Source organism: Rattus norvegicus, chromosome 8, assembly GCF_021556685.1.
Source record: "Rattus norvegicus strain SHRSP/BbbUtx chromosome 8, alternate assembly SHRSP_T2T, whole genome shotgun sequence".
NCBI lineage: Eukaryota > Metazoa > Chordata > Mammalia > Rodentia > Muridae > Rattus > Rattus norvegicus.
Window position 1 is genome coordinate 131,192,879 of NC_141541.1, and position 24,214 is coordinate 131,217,092.

At 41.6% G+C, this 24,214-nt stretch overlaps 2 protein-coding genes and 1 pseudogene across 4 annotated transcripts in view; 1 reads left to right on the forward strand and 2 right to left on the reverse strand.

Moving 5' to 3' along the window:
* Nucleotides 1-4,959, reverse strand: part of Fyco1 (FYVE and coiled-coil domain autophagy adaptor 1) — a 67,684-nt gene extending 62,725 nt beyond the window's left edge. The window contains exon 1 of one of the 3 annotated variants that reach the window (XR_015626572.1): nucleotides 4,854-4,954. The gene's annotated coding sequence lies outside the window, so the exon portion shown is untranslated. 3 annotated transcript variants of the gene reach the window in all.
* Nucleotides 4,960-5,276: 317 nt separating this feature from the next.
* Nucleotides 5,277-12,913, reverse strand: Xcr1 (X-C motif chemokine receptor 1). Its single transcript, NM_001106871.1, is given in 2 exon segments — nucleotides 5,277-9,424; nucleotides 12,822-12,913. Coding segments are annotated over 2 exon segments (1,017 nt in total). The 5' UTR covers nucleotides 12,838-12,913; the 3' UTR covers nucleotides 5,277-8,423.
* Nucleotides 12,914-17,412: 4,499 nt separating this feature from the next.
* On the forward strand, nucleotides 17,413-20,467 carry Cacul1-ps1 (CDK2-associated, cullin domain 1, pseudogene 1; annotated as a pseudogene).
* Nucleotides 20,468-24,214: the final 3,747 nt, after the last annotated feature.

A 24,214-nucleotide genomic window follows, 5' to 3' on the forward strand; every position in this document is an offset into this window, starting at 1 on the left:
TTTATATTACTGTACTTTAATTATTGTTTTTCCTACTTATTCTATAACTCCATTACTGTTCCTATTTCCCCAGTATCTAGTACAGTTCAGGTATAGGAAGAATCCTCAGTAAGTTACTTGCCAAAAGAATGAGACAGAATATAGATCCCCAGTACATAAACCAAACAACCTTGAGGAATTAAAATATGCCAAAAGGTAAATAATAAAAATCTTTCAAATAGTGGAAACATGGGTAAACTTTCAGCAATCTAAACAATTTGTCCTTATACTTAGCGATAAGAGTAGTCTTAACCCCTCATCAAGGAAACTTTTCTTTCTAATAGATGGAGACCACTACAGAAAACCACAACCAACCAAAAGGCAAACTTGTGGAGCTCAGTCTCAATGGATACATCAACAAAACAACTCCTGAATGTAAGGCTCAGAGTACATGGCAGAAGAGGGGGTGGAAAGATTCTAGGAGGCAGGGGATCCAGGAGTTTGCTGTGAGACTGTCTCCTAGTGAAGTAGAAGTGACAACGATAGCTTTATCAACATGTCTGCCTAACTATGAGCTGAACAAGAACAACAAAAAACATGTCAAAGTGGACATGCTAAAGTCCATGAAGCCTCAACTCTACACAAAGAACTACAGGCAACTAGAGAATGCTGAGTGGAAAAAATAGTCTTCCCTAGGGAACAGCACACCAATTTGTCTTTCAATATCAAATGGTCACCCTGAAAACATTCATGAGTAACATTCACACTGAGCAGGTTATATTTAGGAACATATATTTGATGTAACACTTAGTGAAAAAAGAGGTCATGAAGTTGAAAGAGAGCAAAGAGGAGTATAGGAAAAGGTTTGGGGGAAGGAAAGGGGGGAAGAAATATTGTAATTATATTATATTATAGTCTCAAAACTAAAATATAAAATTGGGAAAAGTTCTATTTCTTCAATTTAAAAATGTTTCTTCATTGAGCACAAACTATGTGCATTAAAAATGTAACTGTGAAGATTGTCTTTATTGTCAGACTCTTACAGAGGTACAATTCCAGGAGTGAGTGGAATAACATAATTCAGTGATGGATGATGAATATGTCCTCTACCTTAGACTGTATAGACAGATCTGCTGTGTTTTTAGTGCTCAGGGGATTTCTATAAGACCTGTCGTTCACATCTAAGTCTGTTACATAAGGTCCCATTTCTGGGGTGACAGGATTTTCCATTAATCCTTTCTTAGTTGTGTTGGTATGGACTACCTTGGAATAGCCCTTTATCAAGACCAAGATCTGTGTCATGCTCCCTGAACCTTGTCCTAATTCCTCTAGTCTTTCTGGTCTTATTTTAGACAGAAAGAAGTGTGTATCACAGTTTGTTCTCTAGGGAAGTCTTCCTCATAAATCTTCATTTGATCCATAACAATAATCAGTACACTAGACCACTAGCCTTCTGTAACCAAACCTTTTGGTTAGAGGCAGTGTTATGACTACCTCCTGGTCTTAGGTTGAAGCCTTACCTCCAGACCTCAGAAAATGGTTATATTTGAAGACAGGTCTTTAGTAGAAAGATATCTGAGATTAAATGAAGTTTTGATGATAGGTTCTGATCCAATCTGATTTGTGTTTCTGTAAGGGGAACTATGAAGACACAAAACACTATGGATATGTGAATACAGTGAGAAAGCATCCAGATGCAGGTCAGCTGAGGCCTCAGGACCAGTCAAGCCTTTATCTAGGACTTTAGAACTGTTGCTTAAGCTTAATTTGTGGCATTTTGTTGTGGTAGCCTAACAGGTAACACATTTCCCCAGAGTCATTTTCCATTCCCTGATGTGTGGATCTGACAATACCAACCAGGCAAACTGAGGTAGGGTGGTATCTAGAGCCAGGTTTCTGGTATGTGCCCAGGGAGAAGCATGATAGAAACAGAATAAGCCCAAGACCCAGGGTGGTTGAAGCTTGAGCTAGGAGGAATGGACAAGACACTTTCCCTTACTAGTACCCTGTTCAGGCTTTTAGACTGCTATATGTACTTTATTATTCAACAAATAATGTGATAAGTAAGGATCATGGCATGACTAGTGAGACTCCATGTACATTTAGTTCACTTCAGGTTATCTAACCACTTTCCATCTGGTTTTTTAGGTACAGTGTGGGGGAGGTGAACCTCTATCTTCTTTCACATGCAGATTAAGAACTGTGGTTGAAAAAAGGAGGAAGGGAAAAATAGATAATCTCAATGGCTAAAATAGCTAAGAAAGGATCTTCTATGTGTTCTTTTTTTTTTTTTTTTTTTTTTTTCGGAGCTGGGGACCGAACCCAGGGCCTTGCGCTTGCTAGGCAAGCGCTCTACCACTGAGCTAAATCCCCAACCCCCTTCTATGTGTTCTTGACTAAATCTTTGGTTGTCCAGGGATATAGCTTCAGCAAATCCATTACAGCTTCATTTCACTTGACCATCTCTGGTTCAACTGTCCAGATTTATACTGAATCTTTCTGGGAACTTGTTCTTGGTCTAGCTCCAAGCATACAAAAAGTTTGCTTGGATGGTTGTTTTGGGCCAAGTTCTTTGGATGCTAAGAAATCCCAAATGTGATGTCCTGCCTCAGGCCAAAGGTTCAGTAGTACCTCAGGCTACTGGTTGGCTAGGTCAGCCCACAGATACTGAAACCAATCACCAGGCCACAGTACAGTATTCACACCACAGATTCTTCTACACATTTCCTCTAAACCACAATGTGCAAATACCCTCTTCCTGACAGTGCAACTTGGACCAAAGGAAAATGGGCCTTCAGTGCTGTTCCAATGACAGAGTCTTATGAACAAAAAGGATCATTGGTGGCCACTATAACCACCAGGCTATCTAAATGGCTCCAATGTTAGAAAGTGGATGATAATATTCCTCTTGTCCAACTGAGCATGGCCAGAACCATGCTCCTAGGAGAGTACAGACACTTCAGTTAATTCTAGTGATCCATCAAAAAGTAACTAGAAAGAAGACAGTGTTTTTCCATGTGTAAACTCACAGTAACACCCCAATTTCTACCCCACAATAACTGTTCAAATTGAGGTTCAAATGTTGCTTGGGAGAAGCAGAATACAACAGCCACTTAGGTGACCAGATGTCAACATAGCCACAGATAACTGGCCTCTGCTTACAGGTACCTCTGGGGTTACAAACCCTAGTTATGACCCTTTCTGCTGCCTGGGGGATGCTTGTAGTGAATGTGGTCCTTAACTCTTGAGTTCCCAGTGGCTCCCGGCATGAGATCATAGGTAGTCAACACGCTTTCTCTAGCTCACACTGCTACAACCATCTTGAGTTTTATCTTGTTTTTGAAATCTCCAGCAATCAGAGGTGACCTGTCAGCCAACCCTTCCCTGTAAAGGGAAGCTAGGAATAAGGACTGACATTTCTTGAGTACTCTGTGTTCTGGAGGCAGCAGGCCTCCAGGCTCAAAGACTAACAGAAGTCAAGGCCACCAGATGTTATTGATGATTTTGCTATTACAAGTGGTGTCTTTTATCCTCCTCCAAAGGATTGGGCTAAACACCTGCTGGCTAAGGGGCAAAGGAACCTGAGGCCATTTCCAAGTTACAAAACCAATTACAAAAAAAAAAAAAAAAAAAAAAAAAAGTAAAATATTAAGAACACACACAGTACTGCAAGGCTCTGTATATGTTATCTATTTTCTTAATAAACAATTTTCAAGAAGTGGTACACAAAGATGAACACTAAACAAACAATAGCAGATAAATTCTGTCTCCTAAAGCTATAGTTTTTTTCAGATCCTTTTAGTGAAAGGAGGATGACAGTCAGCACTCTGCAGATTTCCACGATAACAATCCTGGCCCATAATCAGTATTTTGCATTTCAACACAGTAGAACTGGTTGTCATAGACAGAGAGGGCAGCCAGAAGGTTGCAAAACTAAAAGCAGAAACCTATAGCTCCCTTCCCCCCATCCAGCAACAGCAGCAAGCAGATGGCAGAGGAATTAACCTGCTTCAGACCACCATTGCAGAGAGAGGCTATAAGTAGATTAAGTCCTGATCCTCTGCTCCTAAAAGCCCCTGACCCATTTCTGTCTAGAAAGGAAACCACCTGTGGTAAGTCAAACAAGCACAGGGACAGAAAGAAACAAGTGCTGTTTTTCTGCAGGAGACAGCAGTGGGGACACTGAAGAGTGGCACAAAGAATCATAGTATTACTAGGAAGCTACCTTGGCTGAAGTGTCAACCACATGTTCTCTTCTTTTATGAAAATAGGATGTCGCCCCCGCCCCGTCCCCCATGCGTAGCCCAAGCCTGGGTGCCAAGAGGACAAACTACCACACCAGATACACTAAGCTGTCTTACAAGTGTTTCCAGAAACTTCACCGCAGAGCTACCTTGAACTATCTGAGCACAAGGGCAGTGGGTAAAGTCAGCGAAGACACAAAAAGGCACAGACTGTGTTCCCTGGATCGAAGGGGCGTAAGGAATCAGGCAGAGAGGAGGTTTTGGCTTTCTAGGGATTAAGCCACACTGACCGCGAGAACTTTAGGGTTTGGCTCCTGTGCTAGGGTTTCAGGAGAACTGCCGAAGCTCCGCCTCACAGGGCGGCTTCACCGTGAGGTTCCACAGGGTGACCCCCCTCGGCCGGCTCAGATCTTGGGATAGTATTGAGGGTCTTTCTACGGCCCCACAGACAGCCTAGGTATTGGAGCCAACCCCTCTGGCGAGAGGGTTCTCCCGCGGCGGCAGGCGCCCTGTGTGGGAGGGGACAGCCTCAGCAACAGGTGACAACCCACGCCCCCTCGAAGCCTCAGCGTCGGCGTCCAGAACAGCCCCAGTGTCCCCGATGTCTGTCTGGGCGCCCGCGGCACTTACACGCTCGTGGGTCCACCGCTGGGCAGAAACGAAACTTTCTAGGGCCGAGCGGAAGAGTAGGCAAGCGCAGTGCCGGCGGCCATGAAGCGCCCAGTACACCCAGAGCGCGCGCGGACTACGACTCCCGGTATGCTTCACAGGTGGCCTACAACTCCCATAGGGTGCAACTGGCCGATGGACAATAACTACGACTCCCGGCATGCTTCACGACGTGACGCCACTTCCTGGAAACCTACTAGGCTTTGCATACGCGGAAGTCGTGTTTGGAAACCTGATCTAGTGTTGTTGTCTACAGTTATTAAGTACTTGCAATGTGGCTGATTAGCTTTGGACTGTGCATGAGTTATAAATATAAAATAATGTGCCTGATTCAGAAATCCTCCAATGTGAAAATAATCTCATTAGTATCTTTGTGTTGTTAATTTTTATTTATCTAACTAAAAAACTGAACTTAAGTGTGTATTGCTGGACCTAAGTTCTCAGTTTTTGATTCCCCTCCTTAACAAAGAATTAAAAATCAGTGTTTGAAAATATGTGCTAATGAACTACTTATCATGTTTAGCTTCCTCAGCCCTGTGTTTCCTTGTTGCTGAGTTGCAAAGCACCCTAAAGCTAGATGAAAGAGAACACTGCATTCCGACTCCAGTATCGATGAACATGCTAAAGAAATGGGACAGTACGTAGGAATGTCAGCCCGTGATTAGGTTCTGCTCCTTAGCTCTGGCTGGCCTCTCACTCTGCCTTACTTTTTGCCATTTTAGCTAGAAATGCCTGTGTACTTTTGCAAAATAGTGGCATCTGCCAGACTTCAGCATTCCAGGTTTTCAGGATATATTCATACAGGAAGGAAAAATAAATCTTTTTAGTTAATTTCATTTTTTATACTAGAGGTATATGAGACAACATTAACTTGATGGAGTTGGCAGTTTGTAGATGGGGATAAAAAGGAACCTCGTGAACAGAAATGATTCCCTTTTCTGTTAACAAAGGAAAACAAAAAAGGGGAGAAGTGGGAGGAAGTGACATCAGAAATGAAGATTTATCAATATAGTGAACTAAGAAAAACTTGCTCTTACCACAGTCTGAACAGCTTTGGGGTGTTTAAGGATGAGAGTGTGGGGGATGTGGAAGACAACCTTGTGAAGAAAAAATGTGGGATGGAGAGCACACAGCGCCACAGGCTCCTGTGACAACTTGAAGAGTCCTCATCTACCGTACATAGCATTAGATCTAAGATGGCTCCAGAACACCAGTGAGAAAGCAAAAAGGAACTAAGGCCAGGACAGTGCGGTTGTTTCTGAGTGTTCACGGACGTCCCAATAGGTGATGATGCTTCCCCAACCCCTCTCTGAGTTACCTCCTCAATCTCAGCTTTTATTGGAGCTGAGATGTGGTGAGCTATGACTGACCAAAGATTTAGAGGCTTGGGATTGCTCAAACACTCTCTATAAGCTAATGTGCTGGGCAATAAACCCAGATCTACACCCTGATGCTGGTCTCCAGAGTCTGATTTACCAAGATTAGTCACATGACTCTTGTCTCTGAACCCTCATCCTCAGTCCTGTTCCTATAAGAAAGATTTCAAATACCCTTGTTGAAACCTAGACCCCAAATAAGTTTACAGAAAAGAGGAAGACGGACCTCCAACAATCATGAGTTATTTAAGGGTAATGATGCATTTTTGAGAATTTCATAGACAATTCATCTGGGGTATAGTTAGACAAATTAAGATGACTATGACATCACTAGATGATTTAGTCTTAAGGGACCACAGTCATATGTGATCCAACTTTGACCAAAATATTGTGCAGTAGATGGTTGTATATATTTAAAACCTAGTATGTCACACCCTAACCAAAACCAAAAACCTATAGAGCATCATGTTTAAAACTCAACACAGCTCTGTGCTATAGAGATTTCTGCTCTTCAAAGATGAGATTGAGTCTTGGAGACATAAAGGAATTCCAAGTTCACCTGGCTAATGGACAGGATATAAAGTAGGATGAAGTAGAAGGTTCCTGAGGCATTTCTAACCAACACATTGTCAGATATATGAAATGTTCATCTTTGTTTACAAAGGAAAGGAGGCCAGAAGAGGGCAATGGATTCCCCTGGAACTGGAGTTAAAAATGGTTGTGAGCTACCATGTGGGCTTAGGGAACTGAACTTAGGCCCTCTGGAGGAATAGCAGTGCTCTTAACTGCTGAGCCATCTCTCTATCCACTTGAAAGTTACTTCTTCTGGGTAAACCATAGCTGTTTTATGGCTTTTAACTTTTTCATTAATTCTTCAAACTCTACTGTTATATGTTTTTATTTATTTTTGGTTGAAAGAACAGGATTTGAGTTCTGTCTCTGGCCCTGGATGCAGACATAACAGTCTAAACTTCCCAAAGGTAATAATGTTACCTGAAATTCTGGAGCATCCTGATGGAGTCACCTTATATTATCAGGGAAATCTGGGTCCTCTTTTTGGGTTATTAGTTTCATTAATAAAAGAATTTAAGAAGTAACTCAGAAGGAAGCTTGAGGACAATTTTATTAAAGCTTCAAAGAAAAACTCCAGACAGAGAAGCTGTAAATAAAAGAAAAATCTCAGGCGTGCAGCTTCCTGGAGAAGGAACAGAGGAAAAAAAGAAGCAAAAGGAAGACACTATGGAATAGAGAGCATAGTAGAGGTGGAGTCACCGGTATGTGATCGTGAGAATAAGCTGGAGAGATCCTGGAAACGCAGAATCCACAGAACCTGGCTCTGTGAACTTAGGGAAAGGGAATGCAGTACTTGGTTAAAAGGGGGAAGCTGGTACTATTATCCAGATGGAGGAAATCATCTTTCTCAATTTGGAAGAGATGAAATGACAGAGAAATATTCAACTTGAATGCCTCTGTTAAGTAGACTTTTTTATCTGGATCTTCTTGGATGGATTGGTGTCAACTGGAAGTTAGCAACAATATCTTATTCTTCTTTGTATTGTCCAAATAATTACTTAGTGTAGACAGTAACACATTTTGCATCCATTCCTTCAGTTATGAGATAAATGTTTAAAAGCCAGTTTATGTGTTAGCAGCTGTTGCCAGAATACAGTACTATCTTCATTTTAGTGGGATTTTATGGTCTAGACTTCATTGTGACTGTACTTATTTGAAGATGTGATTATTCTTGTCCTGAAGAGACCGTTTTCTTCAGTAGCTGCTAAGAACCACAGAGTTAGCCATCACCAAGGTGGAAAAAAAATAGTTTGGGACAACCCTATGTGCCAGAAACCTGACTTCAAAGTTAGCACATACTATTAACTTCAAGTCCAGAAATCCTTCCATTTAGGATCTTTTGACCAATCACTGATAAGCAATCTATGTCTGAGTAAAAGAATGAATGATGAAGTGTTGCTTCATCAGGAAGTGTTGCTTTGAATTGCCCAGCTGGAAGCCACTTTCCCAGAGCTATCATGTCTTTCCTCCACACCTCTGTAGTCAATGCTGGTATCTCCACTGTTATATTTTCCTTCCTGATCCACTTCTTCTTGTCTTCCTTCAGCTCACCTAGTCATCTCCATGTGCCCATCCTCTCCTCTCAGTAGAAGGAGGGGCCCTCATATGTAAAGGTACCAGGGGAGTAGGAGAATGGAACAGGATTGGATGTCTTTGGGCACAGCCAGACCTGCTGGAGGAGACGTTTTAGGTGTCTGCGGAACTTGACCCCAACAAAGACATAAAGCACTGGATTGAAGCAGCAGTGGGAGAAGGCCAAATTGCGACAGATGATCATAGCAAAGTCCAGCTGCTGTCTTCCCTCACAGCTCAGCTGGATGACTTCAGTTTTCAGGAAGAGAACGAGGTTGTAAGGAGCCCAGCTGAGGAAGTATGCTACCACGATGGTGAAGATGAGCCTGACCGTTCGGTGTCTCTGTCTGGACCTTGAGCGAAACAAGGTCCTGAGAATCTGTACATAGCAGAACAAGATTATCCCCATGGAGAGGAGGAAGAGGATGTTGTGCTGGTAGACTGATGCCAACAACCCATGACGTTCAGAAAAGTCACATTTTAAGGAAATCACTTTGTGGAAGACAGTATCAGGGATGGAGAACAGGATACTGGCTGCCCACACAGATGTGGTCACCAGCATGCGGCAGCGGAGGGTATAGATGCCCAGAGAGGAGATGGGGCTCACTACAGACATGTATCGGTGGATTGTCATGATGGTAAGGAAGAAGATGCTGCTGTAGAGGCTGATGCAGAAGATCATGTTGATGAACTTGCAGAAGAAGTCGCCTAGAAACCACCCCCATTGTGCTGAGATCAACACGGGCAGTAGGCAGGAGAACATGAGGTCTGAGAGACACAGGTTGAGGATGAAGACATTGGTGAGTGACTCTAGATTCTCATACTTCACCAAGACCCACAAAACCAGGCTGTTACCCACCAGGCTGAGGAGAAATACCAGAGAGTACAGGACAATGGTGAAGATGATGGAAAAGAAGATGACATTGTTGTCACATAGAAGATTCGATTTATCATAATCAAAGACTGTAGAGGACTCCATCTGGACCCAGGAGGCAGGTATACTGAGAGCATCTGAAATGATAGACACGTTGGGTTTAAATCCACATGACTGGAATACAGATCATAATGATGATCCATGCTGCAAAAAAGTAAAGTCCATGGGCCAGATTCCACTGGTGAGCGATTTATAACAAGATTGAGAATTGGGCCACTACATAAAGTCATTAAGGAACTTTTTTCCCCTGTAGATAGACTTTCTTGACCAAGGACACACAGCATTGATTTACATCAGTCACAAAAAAGCTTCTGCATAGCAAATGAAGCAATCAGATGAAGAGATGGTCTATAGAATGGGAGGAAAATCTTTGCTAAGTTATGCATTTGACAGAAGGTTAATAATAGAATATATAAAGAATTTTAAAAACTAAACTTTAAAACTCAAACAACTCCATCAATAAATAATCTAATATGAAATGAAAGACAATTCTCAAAAGATGAAGTGCAAATGATCAAAGCCATAAAGGGTATTTAGCATCTTTAGGGATGAGAGTAATGAAAATTAAAACCATACTGATATTTTATCCCTCAAGTCAAGAGTGCCTGTTATTGTGAAAACAACAAATGGTGGTGAGGATGTGGGAAAAGAGGAACCATTATTGCTGCTAGTAGGATGTAAAGTGGTTTAACACCATGGGAATCATTATAGATGTTCTTTCACCACATGATCCACTCCTGGGTATATACCCAAAGGTCTCTAAGTCTATATGACGCAGAGATACCTGAACATCTATGTTTCTTATGACACTATTCAGAATAAGCCAAAGATTATCTCTCAACTGATGAAATGATAAAGAAAAAAAGTGGCTTGTATACTCTGGTGGTTTGACTGAGAATGGCCCTATAGGGTCACATAGTTGAATGCTCAGACACAAGTTAGTGTGTCTAAAAGAATTAGGAGGTATGGTTTTATTGGAGTTGATGTGTCACTGGGAGTAGGGTTTGAGTTTTTGAAAGCACAAGTTAGGTCCAGCCTCTCAGTCTTCCTGTCTCTCTGTCTCTCTGTTTCTGTCCTCTGTCTCTGTTCCTCTCTGTCTCTGTTTGTCCTCCCTTTCTCTGAGTGCTGTCTGTAAGTCAGAATGTAAAACTCTCAGCTATTACTCCAATATCATACCTGTCTACTTCCACCATGATGGACTAACTCTCTAAACTGTCAAGTAAGTCCCTAGTTAAATGCTTTGCAATGGAGTTTTACTCATAAAGAAAATTAAGTCATTTGCTGGAAAATGAATGCAATTTGAGATCATTGTGTTAAATGGAATAAGCTAGACAGATAGTGAATTGTTTTTCTGTTTTGAAGAACCAGATAACCAGATTTAGGGCAACTAAAAATACTAGAAAGTGAGAGGTGTAAATAACAGAAGGGGAAAAAAGAAAGTTCCAGATTTTGCCCATATATCTTGCTCAAATGATTATCTTTGAACCATAAATGTGCTAGTGATATCTGAAAGAACTGAATTGATATTTGAAGTGCTGCCTCATGAAAGGGAGGCATAGCTTAGTGTTAGGAATTTTTTCAAATGTTTGAGGAAAAAAATAACACCAATCTTATATAAATATTCCCTTCAACTTGCTTTATAAGGCAAGTATACCCACGATTCCCAAATCAGATGAAAAATTTACAATAAACAAAAACTGCAGCCTAATATTCTTCATGAATACAGCCACAAAAATTCTCTTTCTATTTATTGAAACAGGCTGGCCTCCAACTCATTATAAGCCAAGGCTCTTGACTTCTGATCCTCCTGGTTCTACTTTGAAACTGCCAAGATTCAAGACCTGTGTCACCACAGCTTTAGTCATTGCTGGGGACTAAATCCAGAACTTTGTCCACTTTAGATAAATGCTCCACCAACTGACATACAGCTTTACCTCAACACAAATATTCTTTCCAAACTATTTATTTGAGTTTGTGAGTATACGCATCACCTATTTGCCATGGTATGCATTTGGGGGTCAAAGGACAGCCTGCGAAACTGTTTTTCTCCTTGGGATAGAACTCAGGCCACGAGGCTTGGTAGCAAGCAACTTTGTCTCCTGGCCATGTCTCTGGCCCCAGTAATATATTTTAGAACATATTATAACATGACTAAATAAGTTTGCCCTAGAAGCATAAAGTTGCATAAATATTCTAATGTTAAACAATTTAGGTCACCATATTGACAGAACAAAAATAAAGCCTACATTATCTTTTTTTGTTAAATGCACAAAAGTATTTGTCAATGTTTAACATCCATTCTCAGTACAAGCTTTCAACAAGTTAGAAGCAAAAATGATATTGGATATTCACAAAACCATTCCATTTTCATGGAAAATTTGGAGGTAATCCTGTTTTGTGCTAGGAAAACTTGGGATTCCAAGGAGACAGGTGGCAAATTCTAGTTCCCTAAGTAGTGAACTGAAGTTTTCTGTATATTGGAGCCTTAAGACTCTTTGTCCTTGCCTTACTAGGGTTTTGTGATTGTGGAGAGACGGAATGGTGCAAATAAAAAAGTTATCTGTTGTGTTGTAATGGCCATTTTCTATTAGCATCCATCTGTATTTGATATAATAGCTCAACCATGGGTTGAGCATGTATGTTATGTTGAGAAGGCCACACCATCTCAGACAGATGTGTATAGGAAATCTCTATGTCCTTCTGTAGCTGCCTTCCTGAGGATACAGTCATATATTTAGTCAAGACCTTAGTTTATGACGCTCTTGTTCTGTGACTATAAAGGTTCATGTAAAAGCTTGCTGTATTGGCGTTTTCCAGGAGAATCAAGAGTTCAAGGCTATCCTCAGTAACACAGTGAATTTGAGGTCAATATGGGTTATGTGAGACTTTGTCTCAAAAAGTAAAACATCATGTATCTTTGTCCCCAGTACATCAAGTCTTTCATGATAACTTTACTCCACGCACTGGGTCATGGTCACTCATATTTGGCACAGAGAAAACTGCTTGTATTCCTTAAAATGAAGTTGTTATTTTTATGTTAACATATAATAGGGATTTGGCTTCCATTTTTCCATTGCCCTCCGTCCTCACCATCCCCATGATTTATCTCAATTCTAGAGGAGTGAATTTAGTTTTAGAGATAATTTAGGTTGAGAACCACAGTTTTAAATTATTCAGCCATCAAAAATAATAACTTACATAGCAACTTGGAGTCAACCCCCTCCATTTCTTTCAGCAAGGAAAACATATACCTGTTCTATTCAAGGAAAGGTACATAGATTGCCTTCTCTAGAAGTACAGATTCGTGGGAAAGCCCAGATAAAAGGAATCTGAATCTCAGAGTCAAGCCTCAGAACTCTTAGGGTTTATTAGCTCGTTAAGTGGTTCTGGTGCCCACCAAAGCTTCAGAACCCTGATGCTGGCTATTAAAAGAAGAAGAAAATGTAAGTTTACAATGTATGCAAAGGAACTCACCTGAGTCTGAGTCCATGTCACGTTTTCAAGTCTGTATGTTTTGTGCTTCCTTTGTTCTCCCCTTCTAGTGCTAGAGCTTCATATAGGCAACAACCCTCTGATTGATTCAGGTTCTATTAAGTTGTCTAGGCTGGCCTCAAACTTCCTCTTCATTAAGGATGGAGTTTTGGAGCTAAAGTTTTTTTTTAAGTGTTTCCTTATGTTTGGTTTCAGTATGAACTGCTCTCTAGTCCAAACTTTAAAGCTCTAAAATACTGTTTAGTCGTGGATTGGGAATCTTTTGGTCCAACCAACTTCAACAGGATACATGGCTCTGAGTGAGCTGCAATCCCATGTAAAATGAGACCTGATGTGGTCACATTGTCACATCAAAGGCAGTGCTGCTTTCTAGGCGTGGCGGTTCATTCCTAATCTCAGAATTTAGGAGATAGAGTTAAGAGGATCAGAATTTAAGGCAAACCTATCTGTACAGTAGGCTGAAGGCCATACTGGGCCACAGTGAGACCTTGTCTAAACATCCAAAACAAATAACCCCCAAATAAAAGGTACTGTTGCTGTGTTGGGAGCTCCAGGGATGGTATTTAGGCCCAACTTTGTGGTGAATTCACAGGGGTCTCTGGTTTCAGATTGAATCTGCATGATACCCAGGAACTTACCAAAACGTGTCAACTCAAGTACTACAACTTCTGTTTGGGCTCTACCAAAGGACAACTGTAAGAGAAACTGAAGCACTGCACCAGGTTGTTCATTCTTTGTGAAGCAAAGCAATCTTGGATACCCAGACTGTCAGCTGTGTTGCTTGAGTTTAAACCTCCAAGTTTTGCTTAAGAGATGGTTTAGCAGTTAAGAGCTCTGGTTGCCCTCCAGAGGACCTGGTTCAATTTCCAGTACCACATGACAGCTCACAACTAGCGGTAACTCCAGTTCCAGGGGATCTGGCACCCTCCCACAGACACTCAAGCAAGCCAAAACACCAATGTACATAAAAGTAAATAAATCTTAAAAATCCCCAAACGCTACAGATTTCAATCTGTACTCATTGAATTTGCTGCTTGATTTAAGAAAGTCTTAGCTCTTGGTGTCCAGGATCAGGAATAGTTAGGTAAAGGACTTTCACAGTGACTTCTATACAGCATAATATGCAGTGCAAACATACTATTTCCCACTTTTTATTGCAAAAGGAGGAAAGGGTTTCCAGCTTCTTTTCACTTCCCTCTGGACATCCTCACTTTTTTTTCTCTAAAGATTCCTCCCCCCTCCCCTGCAGCTTCTTGCCAACTTTTATTGCTGAGACTGCCTGCCTTCCTGATCTCTAACTCAAATAGCATGGTGTTCTGTCTCCCTGGAAACTACAATGCTGCTGCCCTGCTGTCTTTTTTCTCTCAAACCCTAAAACTGTTCTCAAGTTTTCTTAAGCTCCTTTATCTATGAGGCTAAGAACTAGCAAAAGGGACCTTCATTCTCTGCTAGCACCGCCTCTGTCTCCTACATGCTGGTAGTACAGGTAATGCCACTGTCTTAGGGCTATCATTGCTGTGATAAGCATCATTACCAAAAGCAAGTAGGGGAATAAATAGTTTATTTGAATTACACTGTCACTGGATAGTCCATCATTGAAGGAAGTCAGGGCAGGAACCTGGAGGCAGGAGCTCCAGGTCCAGGTTTCTGCTAATGCAGAAGACATTCAGGGGTGCTGCTTACTGGCTTGATTCCTCTGACTTGCTCAGCCTGTTTTCTTATAGAACCCAGGACCCCAGCCCAGGAATGGCACCAACCACAATGGGCTGGGCCTTTTCCCATCCATCAATAATTAAGAAAATGTCCTGCAGGAATGTCTACAGCTAGATTTTATAGAGGCATTTTTCTCAGCTGAGGTTCATTGTCTCTGATGTTCATAGCTTGTATCAAGTTGACATAAAACTAGACAGCAAAGCCACCTACTGGGTTTATGGCAAAGCTTGTATATGAATTATAGCCAACACTTTTTGATTTCTAATCATATACCAGGTAGAGTGTAACTATTTTAGACTATACTCTTTTTTTTTTTGGTTCTTTTTTTCGGAGCTGGGGACCGAACCCAGGGCCTTGCGCTTCCTAGGTAAGCGCTCTACCACTGAGCTAAATCCCCAGCCCCTAGACTATACTTTTTATGAGATCCTGTTCATGAAGTTGTTTTCCTCATCCTCTCTCTCTCTCTCTCTCTCTCTCTCTCTCTCTCTCTCTCTCTCTCTCTCTCTCTCTGTGTGTGTGTGTGTGTGTGTGTGTGTGTGTGTGTGTGTGTGTGAATTCTATGTTATAAGAAGCCTTACAGTTTCTATCTGGATTCCCTGGAACATTATCTCTTGGTGCTCTAAGCTATCACTTATGAATTCACTTATTTGATGCCACTATGTTTGTGAGGACAGTGTTGACACAAAGCCCAGCCCTCACTTGAAAGAGAATGAAAAGTATTTTATTCTGGAGATTAATATGAGTGACTGTGGACTGGGAACATAGATATCAGGTTCCCCCAAATAGTAGTGTGACAACAGTGTCATGAAGTTTCTACAATAAGAGAAAAAAGAATATCAAGTTAATTGGTGAAACAACAAAGTAGAGAAATCTCCGCTGTGGGTTTCAGCTGCTCTCCGCTTGCTTTTCTTAGTCTTTGAGTTGTCAGAGGCTGTCAGTACATTTCTAAAAGGTTTATCTAATAGTCATAAGGATAGCTGTTAGGACAAACACAACGGAAGGCAATGAGTGACTCTTAAGAGGAACAAAGTAGCTCAAGATAATTTAGACCCGAGACTTGTAATTTTTCTCTCCAATCACAGATGTTCTAATCAATCAATCAATCAATCAATCAATCAATCAACCAACCAACCCACCAGTCAGTCAGTCTTGAGGAATATTTACACAGGTATGGCTCTCCCCACCCCAAGCCCCCTCCTGCCCCAGAACTTCAGTTTGCACTGCTATGCTGATAAAGCCATGCACGAGACTGGTTGAGAGTCTGAGTCCAGATTGCCAGCCTTCTCTGCTGAATCAGACATAAGAAGGAAGTTGTTTGGACTACTTCATTTTCTATCTCAATAGAACTGAGGAACTTCTGATGGAAAATATTACCATCACGTAATAGATAAAACAAGAAATGTCAACTAGGGGAATATCCCCAAACTGTGTGTCTACCCTCCCCTACACTGCATCTGAGCTACTCACAGAGGATTGCCTCCTACAAGACTTGCTGACTCCAGAAACTTGCATTTGGTGTGACTGTAAGAGAGGTGAATTTTCTTCGATTGGCTTCCATTAGGTTAAGCTACCTGATTTGTAGCTAAGGTCTGGAAATGTAGGGTCATCCATCAGAGCTCGCAAGGCACCCCCCCAATCTTGGCTGCCAGCAAAATTTCTCTCTTTTTCTCTACCTCTCCCTCTCCCCCTCTTTTATTGACTAAGTTATTTATTTACTTTGCATCCCAAACACAGCTTCCCCTCCCTCCATCCTTGGCATATCAAGACTAGGCACATCCTCTTCTACTGAGGGTAAAGGCAGGCGATGTAGTCACAGACAGTCCCTGCTCCTACTTCTCCCACTTTAGGAGTCCCACGTGGAGATTCAGCTGCACAACTGCTACATATATGCAGAGGTCCCAGGTCTGTCCCATTCATGTTCTCAGGTTGGCAGTTCAGTCTCCATATGCCTCCATGGACCCAGTTGACTCTGTAAGTTTTCTTGTGGTATTCTTGACTCTCTAGCTCCCACAGGGTTTCCCTGAGTTCTATTCAATGTTTGGCTGTGGGTCATCAGCTGTTCCAACAGTTGCTGGGTGAAGCCCCTCTGACGACATTTACACTAGGCAAATATAGCAGAATACCATCAATTGTGTCAGTAGTGAGGTCCCTCTTATAGTATGGGTCTCAAGCTAAGGCCAGTCATTGGTTGGCTTGTCCCTTAAATTCTGCTCCACCCCTGCACGTCCTGTAAGCAGGACAAATTGTGTGTCTAAGGTTTGTGGCTGGGTTGGTGTTCCAATCCCTCCACCATTGGAAGTCTTGCCCGGTTACAGTAGATGGCTGGGTCAGGCCCCATACCCCCATTGCTATGAGTCTTAGCTGGGGTTATTCTCCTAGATTCCTTGGACTCTTCATTGTCCCGGGTTTCTAGCTCATCTGTTGCATGGTGTAATTTTTGTGGCATTTCTTGCCAAGATACTCTTTTGCTGTAAAACCCTCTTGGAATTCACTAAGCCCTGTGGGTGCTCTGGATAGAGCCTTTATGTTTTATGATAGCCGCAAAACTAAGCAGACATTTGAGGAGCAGAGGGCCTCAATTGTTGCAGAACTCTAGAAGAAATAATATAAACATCTGCTAAAATTGTCCTGAGAGGATGGTCCAGTGGCAGTAGCTCACCCCTTTTGCTGCCATCGCTCCTCAAGCACATATGGATGGATGGATGGAGGAAAAACGGCAACAGGATTCCTGGCAGAGGAGTAGTGAATTGGAGTCAAGTATAGGGCATGTCTGTGATACAAAGGGGGCAATTGAGATAGAAAATGGAGAGCTACACTCACACTTGGATCATCTTGTGATGTAGCCATCGCCTGTCACTACATGAGGCCAATCCAGATCCAAGAGAAGAGGAACTTGGTGAGGGAGAAGGAGGCCAAACAAAACAGAGTTAATGTCACACCTCTAGAGTTAATTCTCAAGGTTTAAGCATAGACTCTAGGACTCTGTGCTTATGTATTTTTGGCAATTCAGTTTGTCTGAACTAAAGGTAAAGACAGCACCAATCTCACTGAGTTCTGAAGATTAAATGAATCAATACTTCAGTGAGTTGGAAAACTGCCTAGTGAGTGCACAGCCCTACTAGCACCACATGTGCCGATGAATATGGTAGAAACAAACCAGGAAGCTGTGGGTGGAAAGTAGGACAAAGATTGAGGTCAAAATTAGCATGCCAAAAACAAAAAGCCAGAAGGCAGAGAGAGGAAGACTAAGTGGTCCCCGATAAAGCTGACACATGGCAGCATGCCTAGAAAAATTTATATTATGTGAATGACCCAAAAACCAATGATATTGAGTGTGCCAGTCCTTTGGACAGCAATTGCCACTGGGCCTCTAGCCTTTTCCCCAGCTCTGGCACACTTTATTCCTTGGAAGTTCCCTTTTTCTTAATTAATGGACTCTTCGTCTACCACTATCCATGTGTCCTTGGTTTAATTACTTGTTTTGGCATACAAGAGCCTGGAAATCCCAATAACGGCCACTGGCCTCTGACGATCACCCATACAAAGCTGTGTACCTCTGGTACCTGTGTTGGGTGGAAGCCGAGAGTTTTGCCATTGGACGGTGTGCTGTAAAACTCCTCCTCCCATCTGAACCTGGCATTACTCTATGGCATGGTGATTCAAAAATGATAAAACATGGGTCTCTTCCTTGTGATACTCACAGGCTCACGGGTGTGGAAGTAGAAAGTTCAGGGCCAGTGTGTTAAGTGCTATAAGAGGCCTTGGAGAAGCAGGGTAGGGGTGGGGGCTAATTTAAAGGACCACCAAAAAACAAATGAAAGTTACCCAGGAAGAGGGGCTAATTAACAGGTATGGAGGTCACTCTTGTGGGAAGGTTTGCTCTGGGCCACAAAGTGGTTCTGAGTGGATGTAGCGTGGGGTATAAGAGGCACAGGCACTAGGGTTGTGGCTGGAAAAATCAGAAGCATCTGCTGACTTAGGAGAGTTGGGCTGGTTCAGACCTGTTCTGTTCAGTTTATGACTGCATTGGTTCGGAATAGTACAACAGTTGTGAACTGCTTTGATAACCAGAAGTATGACATGTCACATAGGCCCACATTCCTAATTAAAGAGTGCATGATCTCTCTCGATGGAGTGTTTTCCAGCTTGGGTAGTTCCACATAGACACTCAGAGAACACTTCCTGGAGTGTTGGCATGAACTGTATTGAAAGGCAGGTAGTTGGAACCAAAAGGAAGAGGAGGAAGAATTGAGGGAATCAACAAATGGAAAAAGTCAAGGCTATTCCAAAGGGCTCGGTAAAACTGGAAACATGACAAAATCACCTAAACGACAACATTCCTGGGTTGAGGAATCTTGATCTAAACTGATCTAAATGGGAAGTGACGTTGCCTCCTCTACATTTTTGGAGCACAAAGATCTAGAATTCCACTTCAGCTAATGGTAAGTGATATTAGACATAAGCAGGTATGTGCATCTTTTAACAAAGCTATGGCCCTGTGATGTTTCAGATTATTATGATGGTTAACTTTGATTGTCAACTTGGCTGGTTTTGGAATCACTTTGCAGACTCTGTGAAGCTGTTTCCAGAGAGGTAGACTGGGGAGAGAAGATCAAATCTGAATGTAGGTGGGGATATTCCACTAAGTGCGGTCTTGGACTGAGTAAAAACAAGAAAGTAAACTGAGTCCCAGCATTCCTCTTCCTGGTCCTTCACCATGGATACAGTGTCACCAGTTGTCTCAAGCTCATGCAGGAATGCCTTCCCTTCCTTGGTGTACTGCATCCCTTTTTAAGCCAGGAGCCCAAATAAAGCCCGCCTTTCTAAGTAACGAACACACAGCTAGATGAAAATCAAACAAGCATAAAACAAAACAAAGCCTAAACTAGAAATACCAGAAGATTTTATGAATTAACAGATGGAAGAGGAAAGATTGTAAGAGTTTATAAGTCGGTTCCTCCAGCGGAGTTGTTCTGACAGAGGGCCTCGGGGGTCGGGGAGCAGCTGCCGGTTCTGCACTCGGACCCCCTGGACAGGAAGGGTCCTAAGGAGGGGCTCCTGATGTGGCCTCCACCCTTGCCAGAGCCAAACGGGGTGACTATGATGTTGCCACCTCGGTGGTCAAGGCAGCCCCTGTCCCTACCCCTAGCTCCACCATCAACATCAACAACTTCACCTCCAATTTCCTAATGAATGTTATAACAATTGAAGATTATAAGAGCACATACTGGCCAAAATTAGATGGTGCCATAGATCAACCTTTAACCCCGAGTCCTGGTGACTATATGCTTATATCCTGTGAACAGATTTACAGTTGTGTGTATAAGTGTGTGTGCCAGAAGCACTCAGAACATATGTACAGTGATCTGATTAAAAAACATAACCAGCCACTTAGAGCGAATCTCCAAGGAGTTGCAGGCCGACCCTCCAGACCTCTATACGGAAAGATTTAATATAGCCCCAGGACAGTATGTGGGAGCATTGCAGAGCATCATGCCTCTTTTCATATATATGAATAAGTTTTACATAGAAACTTCGCTTAACAGAGACTTTAAAAATGACCTTGTAAAACTGTTTATGGAACACGTTGTAGAGAAACACATTTATAGCCTAATGCCCTTTACTTTTAGAAGCCCAGTCAACACTATTTTAGGTCACACCTTCAACTGTGGCAAATGTTGTGAGGCCTGTACGCTCTGAGACCAGAATGGGTTCAGAGGGCTCCGACGTCGTTTTCTAAGGTTATTCCAAACATTCTGCCCCCAGCTGTGGAATCTGAACTTTCTGAGTACCCTGCCCAAGATCAAAAGCTTCAAAGAGAACTTACACAGAGGTGACCAGTCCCAGAAAAGAGCCGGAGATGACTGGTTTATAACAGTCCATCTGACTGTGCAAGTTCCAGAGGGTATAGATAGTGACTGTTGAACTACGTTTCTCCCAAGACACACTGGAGCTACAGAAACTGTTCCAGGCACGGTAGGGCCTGCACCACTCAGGAGCTCTGTCAGAGGCTGCTCTCAGAGAGGATGCATGACTTCTTTATTTGATTTTCAGTTTTTAAAAACAAGAACTAACAAAAACAATCGCTGCTAGACTGGGCGGTGATTTGAAGTGGGACAATCTTTTAATCTACAGAGCAAGTGTCTTGGAGAGCGGCCATTGCTAAATCGGAGCTCAACGTTTGAATCAGCTTCCTCCAGAAATACAAGAACGAAAGAATCATTTTTTAAACAAAGCCCTCGTCTTGTTCATGTGTGGTCTTGGAACATGGTGTCTCATGTCAAGATATCTTTGCTTTAAAACCAAGCAGATATTACAATACAGTGTTTTCACCCATGCCCCAAACAATCTGTTTTAAATTCAGATTGGTCTATGTTTAGCAATTAGTCTTGTGGAGGAAAATGCTAACTGCTTTCACTATCACTTTCCCTGTCAATTCCCGTTTTCAACTGCGTGCCTTGAGCTTTGTGAACTTTGCAGCTCTGTGACCATGTCATCGATCTATCTCATGATGCTTCCAACTGGCCCACCAAAGCCTCTGTATGACTTTGTTTTAGTAGCAGAACCTGATTGAGAAAATGGAAGCACTAGAAGCTGGTCAGAATTCACCCTGCTGTCCCAACTCTCATGGGGACCAACTCTTACTGAGTGGTTCCATTCTACTATCCCCTCCCCGATCTCAGCTCCAGTGGGGTGGAGCCCTGGTTTAGAGCTCTGATACTGTAGAGACTGCCCAACAGAGGGCACTGCTCCCTGGGTCCCTTTCAGGATGAAGGGTTTTAAAGTCACCTATGGTCCATTTCATTTTAATGGGTGAATTTAATATGTATAAAAGGTCAGCTCCACCCTGCATCTCGTAAACATCATGTTTGATATTTGTGTGCAACAGGAAGAGTTTGCACTGTTGTTTGAAGGCTCCTTTCAGCTGTGGTAAAGCCATTTCCTACACCAACTGTGCTCTTTAGTTCTTCACAAAAGCCTGAAGCTTATCTAGTTGTTTTTCAATAATAAACAAAACTAGACATGGCAAGGAAAAAGTATTTTTCTTCTCAATTTTGCTTGAATGTGAAGTGAGCATTGGCTTTGTGCTACCAGGCTCCATCTGACGGTGATGCTGACCAATCAGAGAATGTCCCCCAAGCTACTGCTACCAACTCATGGGCAGCAGAGTTAGAAATGGAACACCAGGAACAAGACCATTACCCAGTAGCAGTCCTGTGTTTGCAAACAATGTTCCAGGGGAGGAATAGTTAAGAGTTGACAATTTGATTCTTTCTGGTACTTGTCTGCAGTTGGTAGAGTTTGTGGGGGGTTTAATTGACTCATTCCATTTGGGTTACATTGAAGACCCTGAGTAGGGACAAGTGGGCTCTTATTATGGCCTGTATAGCTTCTTTGGCTCTAATGTCACGGGAAAAAATTCATTTTATCAAAAAGCCCAGTTTACTTTTCCGATGGAATGCTCACCACAAAGTTGTAAATATCCTTTGGAATTGGTTTCTTCTACCCAGCTTTAATATTTTTGACAATAGTAAAGTTGGAGAATTTCTTGAAACGTAATAGGTTAGTGTTTCCATGTCTTAATTATGCCCTCCTCCTCCCCCGGGAGAGAGTGTTCTTTTTTCTCTCCAAAAGAACTTTCCCTAGAGAAGCATTGTGTTAAATAAATTGGCATTAAAGTGGGTGCTTTTGTGTTAGTGACTGAATGGAGAAATAGTCATACTCATTCTGCATTAGCACAAAATAGGCAGAGGAAAGCCTGTGAAATTCTCATTCTCTGAGTCTAAGCCTGGCACCACTTTGCTGGTACTGAAAGGCATGGGGAAAATGAGTGTGCTCCTGAGGGCTGTGTCCTGGTGGTTTAGCAAGGCTTTACAGTTTGTAAAGCTTCAGGTGAAATTGACACTTCTTGTTAATTGAAGTCTTTACAGAAGTCTTAATCTCCAACTATGAGGAAATAAAATCTGTTCTGTCTCAAAAAAAAGAAAAAGAAAGAGTTTATATGTCTATATATGTTGAATGTATCATCTGAGAAGGCAATGCTATTATCAGCTACCAAATTACTATGTAACATCCAGTTTTCTTTCTTAATTTTTCCCCTCATCCTCCCCCTTTTTTCTTTTTTCTTTTTTTCGTTTTATTTCTTCACCTTGGCTTTAGAAGTGTGTGCTTCATCTGACAGTCACTTTCAGATGGACAAGTAATGAATCAAGAGAATAGTTCCACCTCTGACTCCTGGGGAACCTGGTACAGTCATTTGACTCATCAATTTCTTTCAATTAGGAAATGTCACTGTACATGTACCAAAAAGTGCTTATGAGATGCTGGGATCCACAGAGAAAAGGTGACAGCTGCAAGATTAAAATCTCATTTAACATACATTTTTATTTCATTTCAGACCACGGAAACTACACCTCCCTTCCAAATCACACATGTCTCTTAGGTCTTTTTATCCATTTTTCTTTTATGCTGCTGGGAACAGAACCCAGTCAGGCTGAGAATACCACCAGCTGTTTTTGTTTGTTTGTTTGTTTGTTTTGTTTTTAATGAAATAATTTACTAAAAAGTTTTGTAGTAACTGTTTGTTTCTGGTCACAATGCTAAATAAAATAAGTAAAAAGAAACATCCAATATTGGATTTAACTTAGCAGATTTTTTCCCAGTTAAATTTAAAAACATAATACCCAGAAAATACAATAAATTAAATTAATTAGAAAGTTGATTACTCTACTTTGGTTAAGCATAGTAAACCTGTCTACACCTTTGATTTTCTAAGATTAATGTTATCATTCTAAACTATTCTGAGTAAATGGAAAGTCTGACACGAGGTGTAAAGAACGGGTTTTGTCTGAATAGCTAAAAACATGCAGAAAGTTTTTATAAAAAAGGTTTCAGATTTAGTTAAAGAAAAATTGAGTTGACTGTTTGTAGTTCCCATATACTTCATGTGATCTACTTGTTGAATTATTGAACCATATTGATACATTATTAAATAAGTATCCTAGTTTTACCCAATGTCCTAACTTTTGTCCCAGCATTCTGCTAAAAAGCTTACCACAATTGGTTATTGTGACTTTCTGGGCGCTGATTAGCTATGACTTTCGTTTTTCATAAATTTCTTTGATTTTGAGGAATACAGGTCAAGTAATTTATAAAATGTCCCTCAGCTGAAATTTGTCTGAGCTCCAATCCTAGCCACTACCTCCACATGGTCAAATTGAAATACAAATGAAGGTTTTGGAAAAGGAATACAGAAGCAGGCTCCACGTGTATTGCCATTCAGGCACAGTGCTTATTGGGCTTCTCCACTGAGAATGTATCACTTTTCCTTCCTTCCTATTCTGTACTCTTTAGAAAGAAGTCACTATGTATGGGTCATATAAGGTAAATACTCCCCTTGGGGATAAGATGTTTACATAACCTGTTTGAAATTCTGTTGCATACAAAATTTTTCTTTTTGCACTAATTTGTTTATTGAATGATTTGATTCTGTCAGTACAGATTTGTTGATGTTTATTTTATTTTTAAGATTTATTTATATGTATAAATGTTTTGCCTCTGTGTGGTGTGTGTGTGTGTGTGTGTGTGTGTGTGTGTGTGTGTGTATGTGCGCGTGTACCACATACATGCCTGTTGTCTGCATAGGTCAGAAGAGGACACTG